Raw genomic sequence first — 16,287 nt, forward strand, 5'->3', positions numbered from 1 at the left:
AGAGGCATCAGTTAACTGGCCCAAATCCTCATAGCAAGGAAGTGGGAAAACCAGGATTTTATTCCAGACGAAAAAATCCATGCTTTTAAGCATTCCGTGCTCCCTTACACGTTTGCTCCAGGCTGTGGAGTTACAAAGATTGTTAAGACGTGGTCCCCTCCCCCGGCGAGCTCACAAACTAGGAAAGGAAACTGAAACTCTTTGCTCAAGTGCAGCCCAGGGTCAGCCCGTGGCAGTAGCTGGAGAGTCTCCTGGGCTTTCTGAACGAGGGAGAGCCTAGGTCCCTGAAGTATCATGGGAGAGGTTTCAGAAAGGACCGCAAGGGCATCAAGACGAGGCAGTCCCCTCAGGAGGATTCCAGGAAGGCTTCTCAGAAGAGGTGACATTTGGGCTGGGGCTTCATGAATATGTAGGCTTTCTCCGTGCAGAAAAGATGGGAAAGGACATCCTAGGCTGCAAGGCAGCTAAGTATTGTGGGAAGTGTGTATGTTTTGGACCCCAACTGGGCTGATTCAGACCCCAGCTTCACTACTTTTTGGCAGCGTGACGGTGGGCACTTGGTTGATATCTCTGAGCCTGTTTTCCATCTGCAAAGCAAGGGTGGTTCCTATCTCAATGGCCTGGGTGAGGGCTGAATGGGAGAATGTTCATAAAATGGCTACTCATGGTGTGGCTCACAGAAGATGCTCAACAAATATTTGTCCTTTTCTCTTCCCCCTTGCCTTGAGGTTGGGGGCACAAGATGAGCAAAATCTCAGGGGCGTCAAGTGACGCCCTGTCTGGAGATTGTGCTCTGGGCTGGTGTAGGGGGAGCAGGATGAGGGCCAGGAGAGTTACTGAAGCCTTTGAGGATGAAAGTGTTTTCAGAGGTTTTTATATGATTAGTTATCGTCTCCAAAAGACAGTGTCCGCGGGGCCCAAGGGGTCTTTCGAAGACAGCCTGTCTTTTTTTCCCTCTCTCCTTCCTTGTCTCTGTAACTAAGAACACCCAGGCTATATTAAATTGGTCTGGGAAAGACGCTAGTGGAAACACCAGCTGCCTCCTTGCTTGTGCCTAGTGGCAGTCAGGGCAGAACAAGGGACCTTGTAGGAGGCAGCTATGGAGATGTAGGACTGAGGACCAGAGGGAGATGCCCAAAGGTTCAGGGCCAGTAAGGCCCTCACCCTTCTCTCTTATGGGGTTAGGTTAACTTAAGTTTCTTACGTCCTTCCATAATTATTCCAAATGGAGAACTTCACCTTCCTTAATAAAATACTTTTTGTGCAGTAGGAGTGGGTAAGAAAAATTAAAGATGATTTTTCCGGTTACCTAATTAAAATTTCTAGTCACTCTGGTCAAACCAGTTCTTCCACTTTTGGCCAATCTAGGTGAAATTCCAATGTGACCCAAAAAGTAAGAGATAGCAAGTAAGTATTGCACTTTAACTAAAGTGTTTACAATGAGATCATTAATAGCTCCAAATAAAAAAAAAAAAAAGGATTATTCAATTAATCATCATAACTGATTATCTGACTTTTGCCTAATTCAAGACTATGTCTTGCTAACCTCAATCCTTGGGGTGAGGGGGAAAAGAACCGCAAACTGGATCGTTCTGAAAGTGAAGGAAGAGCTTATGGGCTGGCTTAACAGTTACAACTAACACTCTCTGCTTCCTCTTCTAGAAATTCTTATTAAAGGGAGGTCAGAGTAACCATATAGCTTTAAGGAAACCTGATCAATGAAAACACAGAATTACTCTAAGAGATCTTAGGAGTTACTGAAGAATTTACAAAGGAATTCTTTTAAATAGTTATATTTTAGTGCATCTGAAATATGAGTTACCTACACAAATTTGTTTTGCCCTATTATCTTTTTAAGCAGGAGCAGCCTATCTCATAAACCCACTATTCTATTAGTTAAGGTAGAAACCAAGGTGCTGTAACATAGAGAACCAAAAACACAGTGGCTCAGACAAGATGGAAGTTGATTTCTGTCTTATCTATCAAAGGTAGGTGGCTGTGCTCTGGGAGTTCCTCTGGGGTCCCAGGTTTCTTCAGCCATCCCAGAGGTGTTGTCCCTGCCCACACAGTCAAAGTGGGCTCAACACCCCCACACTCACATTCCCACCTGTGGGAAGGGAATCAGGAGAGGCAGCCAAGCAGCTTCCACTTAAGAATGGACCCAGAAGTTGCACCCGTCACTTCTACTTCCATCCCACCTGCCAAAACTGACATGGCCACATCTACCTTCAATGGAGGCTGAGAAATATTGTCACTAGCTAGACAGCCATGTGCCCCCTAAAACCTGGGGTGGGGGGGCCAGTTTCTATTTATAACTAAAGAAGAAGAGAATGGATATTAGGGGACAATTAGCAGTCTCTGCCCCATGGTCACCCACTTTGTGCATCATGTGGCCTGTCCTGGGAACCTGCCAGTGCCCTTCCTTTGTGAGCTATAGAGATTCTTTTATAGCTTAGAAGTATCCTTCAAATCTGTCAATCAGCAAAAATGTATTGGACTCATAGGCTCTTAGCAGATAATTTCTTGGAATAGATATGCCTCTGGCCTGAGGAACTTAACCCAGGGTTGGAAGCCCCATACATGTGAAAAGAAAATGGTAGGCTGATGACTTGGCACCACATGGATGATAACAGTGAGTGCTGCAGGAGATGGAGGAAGGAGAGAGTGGTCAGGGAAGGCTCCAAAGAGGAGGAGTTAGGTTTCTGGTTTGAAGAATGGATTAGGTTCAAATCACAGGGAGGACCAGAACAGAGGGGTATAAGGCCTGGCAGGAGGAGGAGGAGAAGATGTGGCTGAGTCAGAGTGAGCAGGGCTTTGAGCAGGAGAGTGAGTGATGCGAACAGCTCACATTTGGCACAGGCCCTTCCTCCATGCCTCATTTTAAGAGTCCATATTCATGGTCATAGTCAATGGAAGGAAGACCCTGAGCTCTACGAAAAGAGACACTGGCAAACACGTTCAACTAAGAGATCTTCGTAGAATGCTAAAAATATATTTTTGAAAAATTACTGATGCATTAGGCTTTTACCCAAAAGTTTCACTTCCAAGAATTTTTCCTAAATAAATAGCGTCACAAGTACAAAATGTGTATGCATATCACGGCATTATTTGTAATAGCGAAATACTGGAAACAACCCAAATATCCATCTTTGGGAGATCAGTTTAATAAGTAGGGTGCATCCACACAATTGAGTCCCATGGAGTCTGTAGCTTTGTGAGCCCTACACCACATTTCCTCAAGCTCCTGAGCATCTGCAGGGGATGGTTTCTGTGCACATCGAAGGCATCCTATCTCAGGTGTCTGCCTTGTGTTTCTGGTTTTCTGCCTCAGGGCTTTTTCTAAAGGGAGGATCTCACCCAGCCCTTGCTCTGGATGGTCCAGAAGTACAGAGAATTAACTGGGGCAGTTCTCAACCAATAGGACATGGGAATTGGTGGCTTAGTGACCCAGCCTCCCACCCTTTGGAGGAATAACTGTGGGGCGCATTCCTCATGGTTCCCCAAAGGGCCACCAGGGATTGAGTCCTGGTTGCTCACTGTGGTAACCAGCTCAATAACATATTCTTTATTGACTTTTCGTCCATCACTGTCTCACCTCCTCACTCCTACTTCATGGAACCACCTTCCAAATAAGCTACCTGCTGACAGGACCTTGGCTCAGGCTCTGCTTTGAGGAGAACCCAAATGAGGCCACATCCTAAAGAACAATGAATCTCATATATAATATGGCATAAATTTCAAGATATATTCTTAAGTGAAAAAATGCAAAGCATGGAACAGTATACAGTATATAGTATATTTTGTGTAGTGAAGGTGGGAAATAAAGTACATACAGTAAAGGTATCTGCTTATGTATGCAAAAATGAATTATGGCAGAATAAATCTGTATGAGCCAGTATATTAGTATAAAAATGGTTATCCCCAAGGGAGGTGGAGGTGTGGAAAAGAGTGGAAGCAACAGGGATGAAAGCAAAATTTTTCTAAAAATACCTTTTTATATAGTTTTAAATTTTGAACTCTGTAGATGTTTTACATATTCAATAATTAAATTAAATTTCAAACATAAGCCTGCTAAGTAGTGGGCAGAGGAAAGTGGCATGATTGTCAATGCTGAGGCGTTATTAGTTCAGATGTCAGGATGCTGTCTGACTGAGTTTCAAGGCTGGCATTGTGCTGAGGCACCTTGAGTTAAGTCACCAGCATAACCCGTGGCAATGAGCAGAGTTTGTTCTTAACCAATAAACCTTGAGCTTGTACCCTATGTCAGACACTAATAGGCTTTTGCCTCCACCATCTACTTTATCCTCACGACAGCCCTGCAGTGTACTGTTATGCCATTGTACCAAGATTACAAGATTCACTGAGAAACTAGAATTTGAACTCAGATTTCTTTAATTCCAATGTAAATAATAATAACGTTACCGAGGATCTGCTAGGTACCCAGCACTGTCCTAGGTACTTAGTCTTTATTTTACACAGTGAAAACAGCCTTATACACTGAAATAGGACCTTCATCATGCAACGCAGTAGAGGCCAAACTTGAGGTCTGCCTCCCTGTCCCCTGCCTTGGTAGATGTTCAAGATCAGAGCTTAATCATTTCAGATGTATCCAAATTGATGTGCAGATAACCCCTGGGAAGAGTCACACAGGAAGCTGTCAATCACAATCATAATACATCTTTGTAGCTTGGTGTAAATAATAGATTTCTCTGACCTTAGGCAACAAGCCTGACTTCTCAGGGTCTGAATTTACTAATCTCTGAAGTGAAAGATTGGATTAGAGCAGGATTTCTCAACCTCGGCATTATTGACATTTTGGGCTGGGTGGTTCTTTGTTGTGGGGGCTCTCCTATGTTCTGTAGGATATTTAGCAGCATCTTTGGCTTCTACCCACTAGATGCCAGTAGCCACTCCCCCTACACAGCTGTGACAACCAAAACTGTCTCCAGACATTGCCAAATGTCCCCTGGGGCGGGGAGGAGCAAGATGGTGCCTAGTTAAGAAGCACTAGACTAGATGATCCTTGGGGTCGCTGCCATCCCTGACAGTCCGTGACTCCGGCATCTGAGGACAGGACATTGCTAGGAGGAAAGGGTAAAGAATGCGGCAGGGCAGTGAGCTGTGGGAACTCCCTCCATCCTCATGAAGCAGGGCTGGTACAGGACAGTGAGTGTGCTGGGAATGGCCTCTCTTGAAAGGAAGTCTGCTTCACTGATAACTCTCATCCTCATTGCAGCTTCTGGAGCTAAGAAGGCGGCTCTTGAGGATGCCAAGCCAGGACCTGAAGCAGTGAGGACAGTGGAATGCAGCAAAGGCCCTTCCCTGGAGCCAGGTGCCCAACTGGAGGAGAAGAAAATCTTGGAAGTCGCCCTGGGCTCTCAACATTCAAGTGAATTAGAGAAGAGGCTGGATCGAGGGAAGGCAGTGGAGGAGAGTCAAGAGGCTGGCCAGGTGGAGTCCAGTGCTCTGCAGGAGAGCCCCAGGGCCAGAGCCGAAGCAGTGTTTCTCCATGAGATGGTAAGGGGGACTCCCTGCCTGGTCCATCTAGTAGAGTCCTCTTTTTCTCAAGAGCTCGTGGTACAGCTTAAAGTAGACTTATTTACTTATTTTGGGAGGAAGAACTTGTTTCTACCAAAGGGACTTGAGGAGATAACCTCCTAATCAGGTCTGGGATTTTCTGCAGTGGACTTTTCAGAGGTCCTATGGTGATGGGAAGGAACCATCCCGTTCAGATTCACTAGGTCAGACTCAACCCTATTTCTGACCACAAGTCACCATAAACCAGTAACATGTCTTTGGAATGTAATGACATTCAATCCTGGAAGCAACACAAAACCTACTTGTCATATCCTGGTCCCAAATATGATGACCATTCTTGGGTACAGCTCTCTTCTTCCAGACATCCCAGATGGGTAGTTGTCTATGCTTGTCTGTAAAAATATTCTGAAAGATTTCTGGGACCCATTTCTTCCTCCGATGGCTTCTGGAGAAGTTAAAACATGATGTGAGAGCTTACTAAACGTCTTTCACTTTTTAGAGGTGAATTTTCCAAGGTTTTATGGGATGTCCTAGCATAAGATGAAGGTGTAAGGAGGTTTTCCAGGGACATCCAGGGAGGAGTCCTGCATTTGGGAGGCAGCTCTGTGACCTGGAGGAGTGTGCTAAAGGGGAAAAGGAAACTCTTTGCCTTTAACTTGCTTCCAGGAGCTTGGTTTCTGGGGGATGCACAAAAGGCCCATATACTAAGAGTTAGGGCAGTGCATGGCACCACAGTGGCCTCAGGAGGGCTTAATAAGGATTCTTGTAAGACACGTTTGCATTTGTAGAAGGAGAAGGATACAGAGATTATTATGGGTATTGAATTCTGGTAGGGATCAAGTCTAAACTGCTTTGAGAAGCAGACACAGTTAGTGCTGGAAGGAGCACCAGGTGGATTCATGGGAACAAGTAAAGGCATCAGTTCATTCATTCATTTAAAAACATGTATTAAACACCTACTTTGTGGGAGGCCCTCTGCTGAGCACTGGGATGGCTGCAGGGTGCGAGATGCTCACTGTCCCTGCCTTCTTGGAGCTGACAGCTTGGTGGGTGAAAGATCACTAAATAAGTGATTTCTAGAGTGATAAGGAAGTATGGAGTTCTGTGGGAGCATATAACAGGGAGGAGGGGAGTCACAATGGTGAGAGAAGGCTTCTCTGAAGAACAGACAGACTGAGAGCTTAGCTAGAAGAAAGGGGGAGGGGGAAGAATAGGAAAGGAGATACTTCCAGGCAGAAAAAGTAAGCATACCATGAATTTGAGGTGGGAAAAAGCACAAAACATTCAAGGAAGGAGAAGAGAGCTGGCGAACAGGCACGTGGACTAGAGAAAGTGAGGCCCAGAGGGAAGCAGGAGCCATGTCAGACAGGCCTGCTTGGAAGGGATTTGGAGACTAACCTAAGGGCAATGGAAACTCTTTTGATCTGTTCAGAATTTTATCTTTAAATGTCACTCTATTCTGTGAGGAGAAGGGCAGGAGAAGGGGTGAGGATATCAATTAGGAGGCTAGCATGTGGCAGACCAGGGAGAAAAGATGGTGGTTTAGACTGGGGGCAGGAGGCAGGGGAGGTGGAAATGGAAGGATCTAAGAGCTATTTAGAAGGTGGAGTGAACAGGACCCAGTAAAAGATTGAAGAGCGAGTGAGGAAGAAGGAAGTGTCAAGGACACCCCATAGGTTTCTGATCTGAGCAAAAGATGCACTATGGTCCCCTTACTGAGATGGCAGAGAGTGGGGTGCAGGGGAGTGTAGATGTTCATTTATTCATTGAAATTTATTGATTTCTTAGGCAAAGATCAATAATGTAGGTGCTGAGGAGAGTAAAGAGATGAGTAAAAGGCTGCCCTTGGCCTGAAGGAGGGCAGAGTCTAGTAGACAAAATAGACACGTACACAAATCAGTGCAATACAATGGAATCAGATCTCAAAAGTATCGCTGCCTTCTGACCAAGGAATCTTACACCTGGAGAGTTATCTGAAGGAAATAACTCAAAAGAAAACACTGAATTCATTTCAGTTCAACGGACCCTTCATTGAGCAACCGCTCACAGTACGCCAGGTACCATTTGGCCTCGAGGAATCAAAGATGAGGGAACACAGTCCCTGACCTCGGGGAGCTCACAGTCCATTGGGAAAGATAAGACAAGCGTCAAATTAACTAATATGAACGACATATGATCAGAGCCAGGTGAGAAGTGATGTCAGGTTGGCAGCAGGTCAGACTTCTCAGAAAGTCTTTCACCCTCACCGGCCGGAGAGGCCTCCCCAAACTGCTTCTCCTTGGGACAAAAAATGATAGGCACTGAAATCTGTTTCCCTGGCCCCAACCAGAACTCCCTTTGTCCCTTTCCTGACTGAAGCTTTGGGCTTTGTGTCCGGAAAGGGAAGAGTCGAGAACAACAAAGAGAAGCTGGACTTTCGGGAAAACAAGGACAGCAAACAAAGTGCAGGAAGAGGCACCCCATCTCATTCATGGTGGTTATCTGTAGGTGGTAGAAATATAAGATTTTGTTGTTTTTGTATTCTACTTTCTTTTAATGCATGTTAATTTTCTTTCCATGTGGCATATGTATTTCCTTGGGAAAAAAAAAATCTCTATTTATTTGGAAAGTAGGTTTCAGGGCAAGTTAACATTTTCATTCCACTGGGAGAATCTGAGTCTTGTGTGCCAACTGGTAAAGCTGAGGTTAAATGAGACCAGGGGTCGGTTTGTTTTATAAGGCAACAGTGCAGAGGGATTAAGAGTTCATGTTCTGGTGTAGACAGAGCTGGATTTCAATCCCGGTCTGCTGCTGTGTGACTTAGGTAAATTGTTTAATCTATGTGAACATAAGTCTCCTGCTCTCTAAAATGGGAGTAATTATGGCGGTAGTTATCTTTTAGGGAAAATTAAACACGAAAATACAGTAAAAGCATGTAACGGGACATGGTAAGCCCTGAATAAACATCCACGGTTATTATTCATGCTGTGTCCTTTATTTGCTGAGGTGGCGCAGCCTGGCAATGCGCCAGTCTCTTCAGTCTCACTGGGAAAGAGTGCGTGCGGATGTCAGCACCGACAGCCTTTGGTTCTAAAATAACCAGTTTCTTGATGTTTTTCAGGATGAAGATGATCTGGCCAACGCCCTGATCTGGCCGGAGATTCAACAGGAACTGAAAATTATTGAATCTGAGGAGGAACTCTCCTCGTTGCCACCGCCGGCCCTAAAGATCAGCCCCACTCAGCCAATTCTGGAGTTCAGTCCGGCGCCCTGTGCTTCCTTGGAGCCTCCTGGGAGCTCGTCTTGTGGCTCGGCCCCAGCTCCAGTCTCCGCCCCCCTGGAGGAGTGGACTAGGGATCCAACCAATCAGAGCACACCGGGGGCCTCCACAGCAGCCAATAGAGAAAAATCCGAGGCAAGCAGCAGCCTGCATGGATCTGAGCCCGAGAAGGGCCAGCGGCCAGACCCCAGCAGCCTAGTTCCTCTGGAAATAGTGCCGTTTGAGGCGGCTTCTCCACAAGCGAGGGTGGAGGTGGGAGGTCCAGGGAATCTGTCTCCTGTGCTCCCGCCTGCTCCTCCCCCCCCAACCCCAATGGAGGAGGCGCCTCGAGTCCAGCTGTTGGAGGGCGGCCCTGAGAGAGAAGGCTCATCCAGGAATTTGAAGACAAATGCAGATACAGACCAGCTGAAGTCCAAAGGCAGCCCTGGGATCCCCAGTTTCTGTCAGGAAGACGAGGCTGCTCCAGGACAAAGGGAAAAGCAAAATTCAAAGGATGCTGCTCCTGAGGGGAAAGGCTCTGGTTTTCCAAGCCCCACAAGGGAGGTTGAGATCTCCCCACAAGGAGAGGTGGATGTAGCCCATTCAGTACAGGAGCCCTCGGACTGTGACGAAGACGACACTGTGACAGACAATGCGCAGCATGGCCTGGAGATGGTGGAACCCTGGGAGGAGCCCCAGTGGGTGACGAGTCCTCTTCATTCCCCTACCCTGAAAGATGTGCAAGAGGCCCAGATGCAGGGCTCCCAGGGCCTGCGACTGGAGAAGAGGCTTTCCCACAGGCCCAGCCTTCGCCAGAGCCATTCTCTAGACAGCAAAACCACAGTTAAGAGCCAGTGGACTCTCGAGGGTCCCTCCTCCAGCAGCTGTGCTAACCTTGAAGCAGAGGGGAATTCTGACCCTCTGCAGCCCCTGTCACCCAGGAGAGAGATTACTGGATGGGATGAGAAAGCCCTGAGTTCCTTCAGAGAGTTGTCTTGCCCTAAAGGGACAGAGGCTCTTCCCAACCAGAAGGGACCAGGTGGTTTGCAGCCCAAACCAGCAGAAACCAGCCCTGTCAGCCTAGCAGAGGGAAAGGAACAGGGGACACCCCTGGTGCACTGCAACCCTCAGATTGAGCAAGGCAGTGTTCCTGGGCCGCAGAGAAGCCAGGAGAATTCACCTAGCGTGCAGGACAGCACCTCACCTGGAGAGCATCCCCCGAAGCTACCGCTAAAGACCACTGAGTGCGGGCCCCCAAAAGGGAAAAATAGGCCTTCTTCCCTCAACTTGGACTCTGCCATTCCCATCACTGACCTCTTCCGGTTTGAGAATGTGGCCTCATCTGGTTCACCTGGAATGCAGCTCTCTGAGCCAGGAGACCCGAAGTTCACGTGGATGACCTCATCTCACTGTAAAGTAGACCCCTGGAGGGTTTGCTCCCAGGACCCTCAGGACCCGGACATTGTTGCTCACGCCCTGACAGGCCGCCGAAACTCAGCTCCCGTGAGTGTGTCAGCTGTGAGAACCTCCTTCATGGTCAAAATGTGCCAGGCCAGGGCAGTCCCAGTCATCCCACCCAAGATTCAGTACACACAGATCCCACAGCCCCTGCCCTCTCAGAGCTCAGGGGAGAATGGGACTCAGCCTCTGGAAAGGAGCCAAGAGGAACCAAACTCAACTGGTGGGACCTCTCAGAAAACTGCCAAAGGTGATTCTCTCTCCTTGGAAAGCCCAAAGGAAGAGAAACCAAAGCAAGATACAGGAGCCATTGAGTCCTTGGCAGTGGATGCCACTGCATCTCGCATGTGTGAGGGACCCACCCTTTCTCCAGAACCAGGTTTAGCTAACCTGCTCTCCACCCAGGATGCAGTAGTGCAATGCAGAAAGCGCACATCAGAGACAGAGCCATCGGGGGACAACCTGCTTTCTTCAAAAATAGAGCGACCATCAGGGGGTTCTAAGCCTTTCCACAGGTCAAGGCCAGGAAGACCTCAGAGCCTAATCTTATTCAGTCCTCCTTTCCCCATTATGGACCACCCGCCCCCATCATCCACAGTGACAGATTCCAAGGTCCTGCTGTCCCCTATTAGAAGTCCCACCCAGACAGTTTCTCCTGGCCTTCTTTGTGGGGAGTTGGCAGAAAACACGTGGATCACACCAGAAGGGGTTACACTTAGGAATAAAATGACCATCCCTAAGAATGGCCAGAGACTAGAGACCTCAACCAGCTGTTTTTACCAGCCCCAGCGGAGATCAGTGATTCTGGATGGAAGAAGTGGGAGGCAAATAGAATGACATCAGTTCACCTGCTGGTGTCTGAGAAAATGTCGTGATTCATCTGGAAGTTACTATTGGGACAACTTGCCATTGTTCCAGGCACAGGTTATCCAAGTTTGGGCTTAGTTTGGCCTCTTCTTTTTCTTCGGCCTTCTGACCATTTATTAATTAGTCCATTTGCCAGAAGAGAGGTCAAGAGAAGGACCAAGAGATGAAGTTTAAATAAGTCTCTATGAGCAGGCAGGGAAAGGTCAGGTGAGGGAAGAGGATGAAATGCTGGCCTCCAATGAGGTTTGGGACCTGTGAGTTGTGTTACTCCCCACTGCCATTATCTGTGACCATTGAGAGCTGGGTGTGATTATGCCTTTTGAAAGAAAGAGAAATCCTTTGCCCGGGTTGGAAAACGTTGCTATTGAGGTTTGAAGGCCTCCTATTTACTTCATGCTTTTTAATGCTCTTTAAATCATGTGTTCTTTTAGACAAGTTTTCTGATAAGCTTTGTAAAAGTGTACTATCCAGAATAGAAGCAGATTTGGAAATGCAAACTAACGTACACTTAGATATCCAAGTGGGTGAATTCACCCACGCTCTTTCCCTGCAATCCCTGCAGATCTGTCCAAGGTGGCTCCATACGCCAGCACGGAAAGTCAGAATCTATACTAAAGAGCAAACTTGGAGACTGGCATGGTCCAAGAAGACTTTCTGGCTCTGGCTTCTATTAATTTGGGACTCCAACTGCCACTATCCTGCCCTCTGATTTATAAATCCAGTAGCTGGGGAGGGTGGGAGCTGAGCTGAGGGTTACCTCAATGAAATGTGCTGAATCTTCATTTAGGTATGCAAGAGTGATGGGATCTGCTTTCTTCCCGATATCAGAGTCCAAAAACAGGATGTCTTCTTAGAGAAAAGCCTCACGTATAGGCAGAACTACACTCCAAACTTAATGTGTTTAAATTGGTGGAGCATTAGCAGAAAACACCTGTAGCTCAGCTTCACACTCCGTCCATACTAGGCTGGGACCAGCAGTGCAGGAGAGGGTAAGCCAGGAGACCCAGGAGGACAAGGCCGAGTCCTAGCAGGGTAGCCATCATTACTGCTTGGTGACAGCTGCCCTTCTTGAAAATGTATTTCATTTTAGCCAGTGGGAGCCTTCCTTTCTCCCTCTCCTTCCATTGCTCAAGAACAGATTCAAGGGACCCCTCTGCTTTCCATGGTCCCCCTCATCCACTACCCACCCCAAGCACTGAAACTTGCTCTTCCCCTGTCTATACGCAAGCAGAAGCAATAAACGAATCTGATTCTATTTGTTATTTAGAAGTTCAAATGGTCCATTCCTTTTCAGCTGGAGAGAGGAAGGAGAACGAATCTAACCTGCTGGCAGATTTTTGGTGCTATCCCAAAGAGGGCTTCACAAGAGCCCTTCTCAAGGCAAAACCCTTCAGGGTATCAAGACTTTCAGACCTTCTAAGACAACTATCTTGTTTCAGATACAAAGAAAAATAGGATCTTTTTTTAGCCCTAGGCACCTCTTCTCAGGTTCAAGTCTGGCTGAATTCTGTCCAGAAGCTCAGTCATTGCAGAAATTTCTCTAAGGGCTAGCAGTACCTCTGGACAGACCTCACAGCCAAGGCTGGTGCTGGGCTGGGTAGGGGCTGAACTGAAGTTACCTCCTCCAGTGAGAAATGGGACGCTGATGCCCTGCAACAGATACATAGTCCTCTCTCTCTTCTTCCCTGATAAGCCTTACAAGCAATTTTGAAATCTTGTCCTACACCTTTGAAGCCAGTGTCTATGGCAGAGATAACTGGCAGGCCAGCTGATGAGTTCTGCTTTCAGAGGGCACTGCAATGTGTGAGCAAGGGGAGCAGTGAATAGGCCTTTGGTCAGTGTTTTTGCATTCTCACTGGGAATAAGACATTGTACCAAGAGCCAATGAGATGTCAACCTGTAAGAAAAGTCCTAAGGTATGGCAATTTTCCCTTCTAGGCAAGCAAGGTGAAGAAATATATTGGTGACGGATGAGGAAGGCCATGTTCAGGAGATTTGAAAAGTACATTCCTGCCTTATCAGAAAATGTGGCAGACAGGCTTTGTGTCAATCTCAGTGCACTGTGGTGTCTACGCTCTGATAAGGACCACGTTCCAGTTAGAATGTGAGAGGGCGAAGGAACTGCACTTTGCTTTACCATCAGAACTCTGAGCCAAGTAATGAAATATTTAAACTATTTTATGATTATTTTAGATTTTTGTTTGTAACACTTAGAGGATATATTTTTATTTGGGGATAGCCTGAGAAGCCACCATTTACATATTAACAAGTGAGTTCAATTTGAGGCGCCTATGTAGATTTATTAAATGGCTGCCATGTTCCTTAGACTCCGGCATCTTTCATTTGTAGCATCCTCTTCAGGCGTGTGGGTGTGTGGATATCATTATGAGACACAATGATAACTGTCTGGAAATATTCTCTACTCTGAGCTTTCCTCGTCAGTCGATCCAGAAGGCCTTAGAAGCTGGCTCACCTGCTCAGTAAGTGTCTGGCTGCTAAAGTGTGGATCTCTCCTTTGACTATTTCCCAGCCTATCAACTGTCACAAACATTCATAAACTTCCTGTGGACCGGGGCTAGCCTGGCACTGATGAAATTCCATTCTATGTTAAAGAAAACTATTTTTCCCCTGAAATTGTTCCCCAAAATGACCTGAGATTACTGATTTGGTCACCCACTTGGGCCTGAAAAATGAATGCCCTGAGAATGGCTGGATGGGAATCAGATCGCCTGCTTCCATCCAGAGGGACGGAATGGGTGCTGCTGGTTTTTGGAGGATCTACTTGGTGCCCTAGAAAGGGCTGCAAAATCAAATTCTCAAAGGGCACCTTCAAATCAACTATTAGTCCCCTAAATGGGGGTGGCTGACTTACAATGTTGACTTTGAAGTGAAATGCATGCATGTTCTAATGTTTTCCTTCAGTGCTAATGATTGCTTAAGAAGATAATAACCTATACATATTGGCAAAATGGCCCTCCCAGGCCAACTTTTTTTTCCTTCTTTTTTGCAAAATGGACCAGATAGAGGGAATTTGGTTTTTATTCTCTGCTTCACATAGACTATGAAGAGACCTGACCAAGAACCCCATTAGGATGGTTAGCCTAATCTAAGCTCTAAAATTCAAAATGTTGGCCAAGTCAAAATTGTGGATTCTGGGGAACTTAAAAATATAAACATCAACATCCTCAACAAGTAATATTTATCAAGAGCTTAGTAATATTGCACTGGGTACCTTAGAACTCTTAAACCCTTGAAGAGTCTAATGAAAAAGAGGAAATAGATGGTAGCAAATCAAACAGCAAATCAAACAACTGTTATAAACAGTTGTTTACAACAACCAGGAGCAGGATTTAGAACCATTTAGTTACAATTTGGAGAGAATTTGACTTGACTTGCAAACACAATTGCAAGTCCAGCAGAAGGTACTAGGGAGACACTCAGGCATTGAGAATTTTGCTTTGATCATTTAAAAAATTAGAGAATGGTAACTAAAAACAAATGTTTCTGAGGTTTTCTGTGGTCTTAATTGGTTTGGTTGTGAAGTCCTGTTGGATCTCTGCTAACGAGCTGGGCAATATCAGCGTTCCATACTCCTTGAGAGGGGGTTTGAGACTTCCATCATCACAAAATGGGTTGACTCCTGTTGATGATAAAGTCATAGGTCCAAGATAAACTTATTTTTATGTCTAATGTTTAGCATATAATAATCACATTTGAGTAAAATTGGGTGGGAGATTCATTTGTCTACAGGGGCCTTGTGTTCTTGCCTGAAGAGGTGCTGGAGAATGTAAGATTCATTTGTCTGGGATTGGAATGGAGAGGTTAAGGGCAGGTCCAATTCTCACCAGGATGGGGATTAGGGCCACATTCCACCATGGCCTGTCCTATCTGATGACAACATGAATCTGGGAGTTAAATGTTGCCAGGAGTATGATTTTACACACTTCCAGCAGGAGGGTCAGCTCAAAACATGGAATGACAAAGAATGCATGGCCTCCTTTGTCAACACCTTTTCTAGTAAAGTCAGGCCAGAAGAGGGAGCAAGCACCCTTCCAAGCATGGAGAGGAATGGGAGATGGTAGAAGGGTGATTGCCTGAGTTCAGTGTCAGTCCAGATAGTATAAAATCGGGGACCACCACTGATTGACCAGCACACAGTAGATGATTTCGTAGCCTTGAGGTTCATGAGCAATGCAGGGATCTCTTCTCTATGAGGATGAAGGAGGATGTAGCTAAATATAAGAAACCCACGAAGTACAGAGCCATGTGCTTTACCGGATGAATCACGAAGCTTTGCAATAACTTAATGCTATAGTACTTCCTGGCTAATAATTCTGCAAGGTAAAGCACTTTTTCAAAGGAGTTTGTTAGAAAGCCACATGATTTCAGCTGTTTGTTGAGCTCGAGTATGTTTCCAAAGATATAATCAAAATCTTTTTCTATTGATTAAAAAAATATAAATATTAAACTTATCCATAGAGACATTTAAGTGTAATTAAAACAGATTGTTATGCTTTAAAAATGTACTCTAATAAATGACATAAAGTATAATGCTTATGATGGCACTATGAACTAGAGGAGGACATGGGGTCATCAAAATCAATAATAGGAAAAGTGGATTATATGCATCAGGCTCATTGTTCTGGTGTGTTCTGTTTGATGTCATTTTTTATTACTTCAAGGTTTGGTCTCACAGCAAAAGTCCTGATGATTTCTTTCAGTAAATTTTTCTGGTTTTTGTTATTTTACATCGTAATAATTGTCAAATATTTGCAACTTCACTCTTACTGTTGCAATCATACATGTCACCCAAGATACCCAGTATAAATCAATGGATACTGTAATGAAAAATGAGAAGGAAAAAAAGCTATTCCTTCTCAAAACTCTGCATCTTAACAAGTTATGTGGGCCCACTTACAACAGATGTGAACTCAGTTTTTCTATTACTTGAAGCAATCAAAGGGGACTATTCTCTCATTTGAGTGATTATGCTAATAACGCTCTGGTGGAAAAGAAAAGCGAAAGTTTGCTCTCCTGGCATATGTTGTCACAAAAATGGGGACAGGTGTTCAGTGGGTCAAAATGACAGACCCTTAGAAAAACAATCATGCGACCCAGGCTCACAACCTGATGATAGTTGCAGTGAAAAATACCATTGCCAAGGGGATACAAATGCTAGCATTTTG

General features: G+C 45.6%; 1 protein-coding gene across 1 annotated transcript in view; it reads left to right on the forward strand.

The window, feature by feature from the left end:
- ARHGAP31 (Rho GTPase activating protein 31) overlaps window positions 1-12,363 on the forward strand; it is a 106,594-nt gene extending 94,231 nt beyond the window's left edge. The window contains exons 11-12 of the mRNA XM_014829041.3: window positions 5,237-5,517; window positions 8,639-12,363. Of these exons, the coding sequence (XP_014684527.2) occupies window positions 5,237-5,517; window positions 8,639-11,071 (2,714 nt within the window). The 3' untranslated portion in view covers window positions 11,072-12,363. The remainder of the gene's footprint in view (window positions 1-5,236; window positions 5,518-8,638) is intronic.
- The last annotated feature ends 3,924 nt before the right edge of the window (window positions 12,364-16,287 follow it).

The sequence above is a fragment of the Equus asinus genome, chromosome 5, assembly GCF_041296235.1.
Source record: "Equus asinus isolate D_3611 breed Donkey chromosome 5, EquAss-T2T_v2, whole genome shotgun sequence".
Lineage (NCBI taxonomy): Eukaryota > Metazoa > Chordata > Mammalia > Perissodactyla > Equidae > Equus > Equus asinus.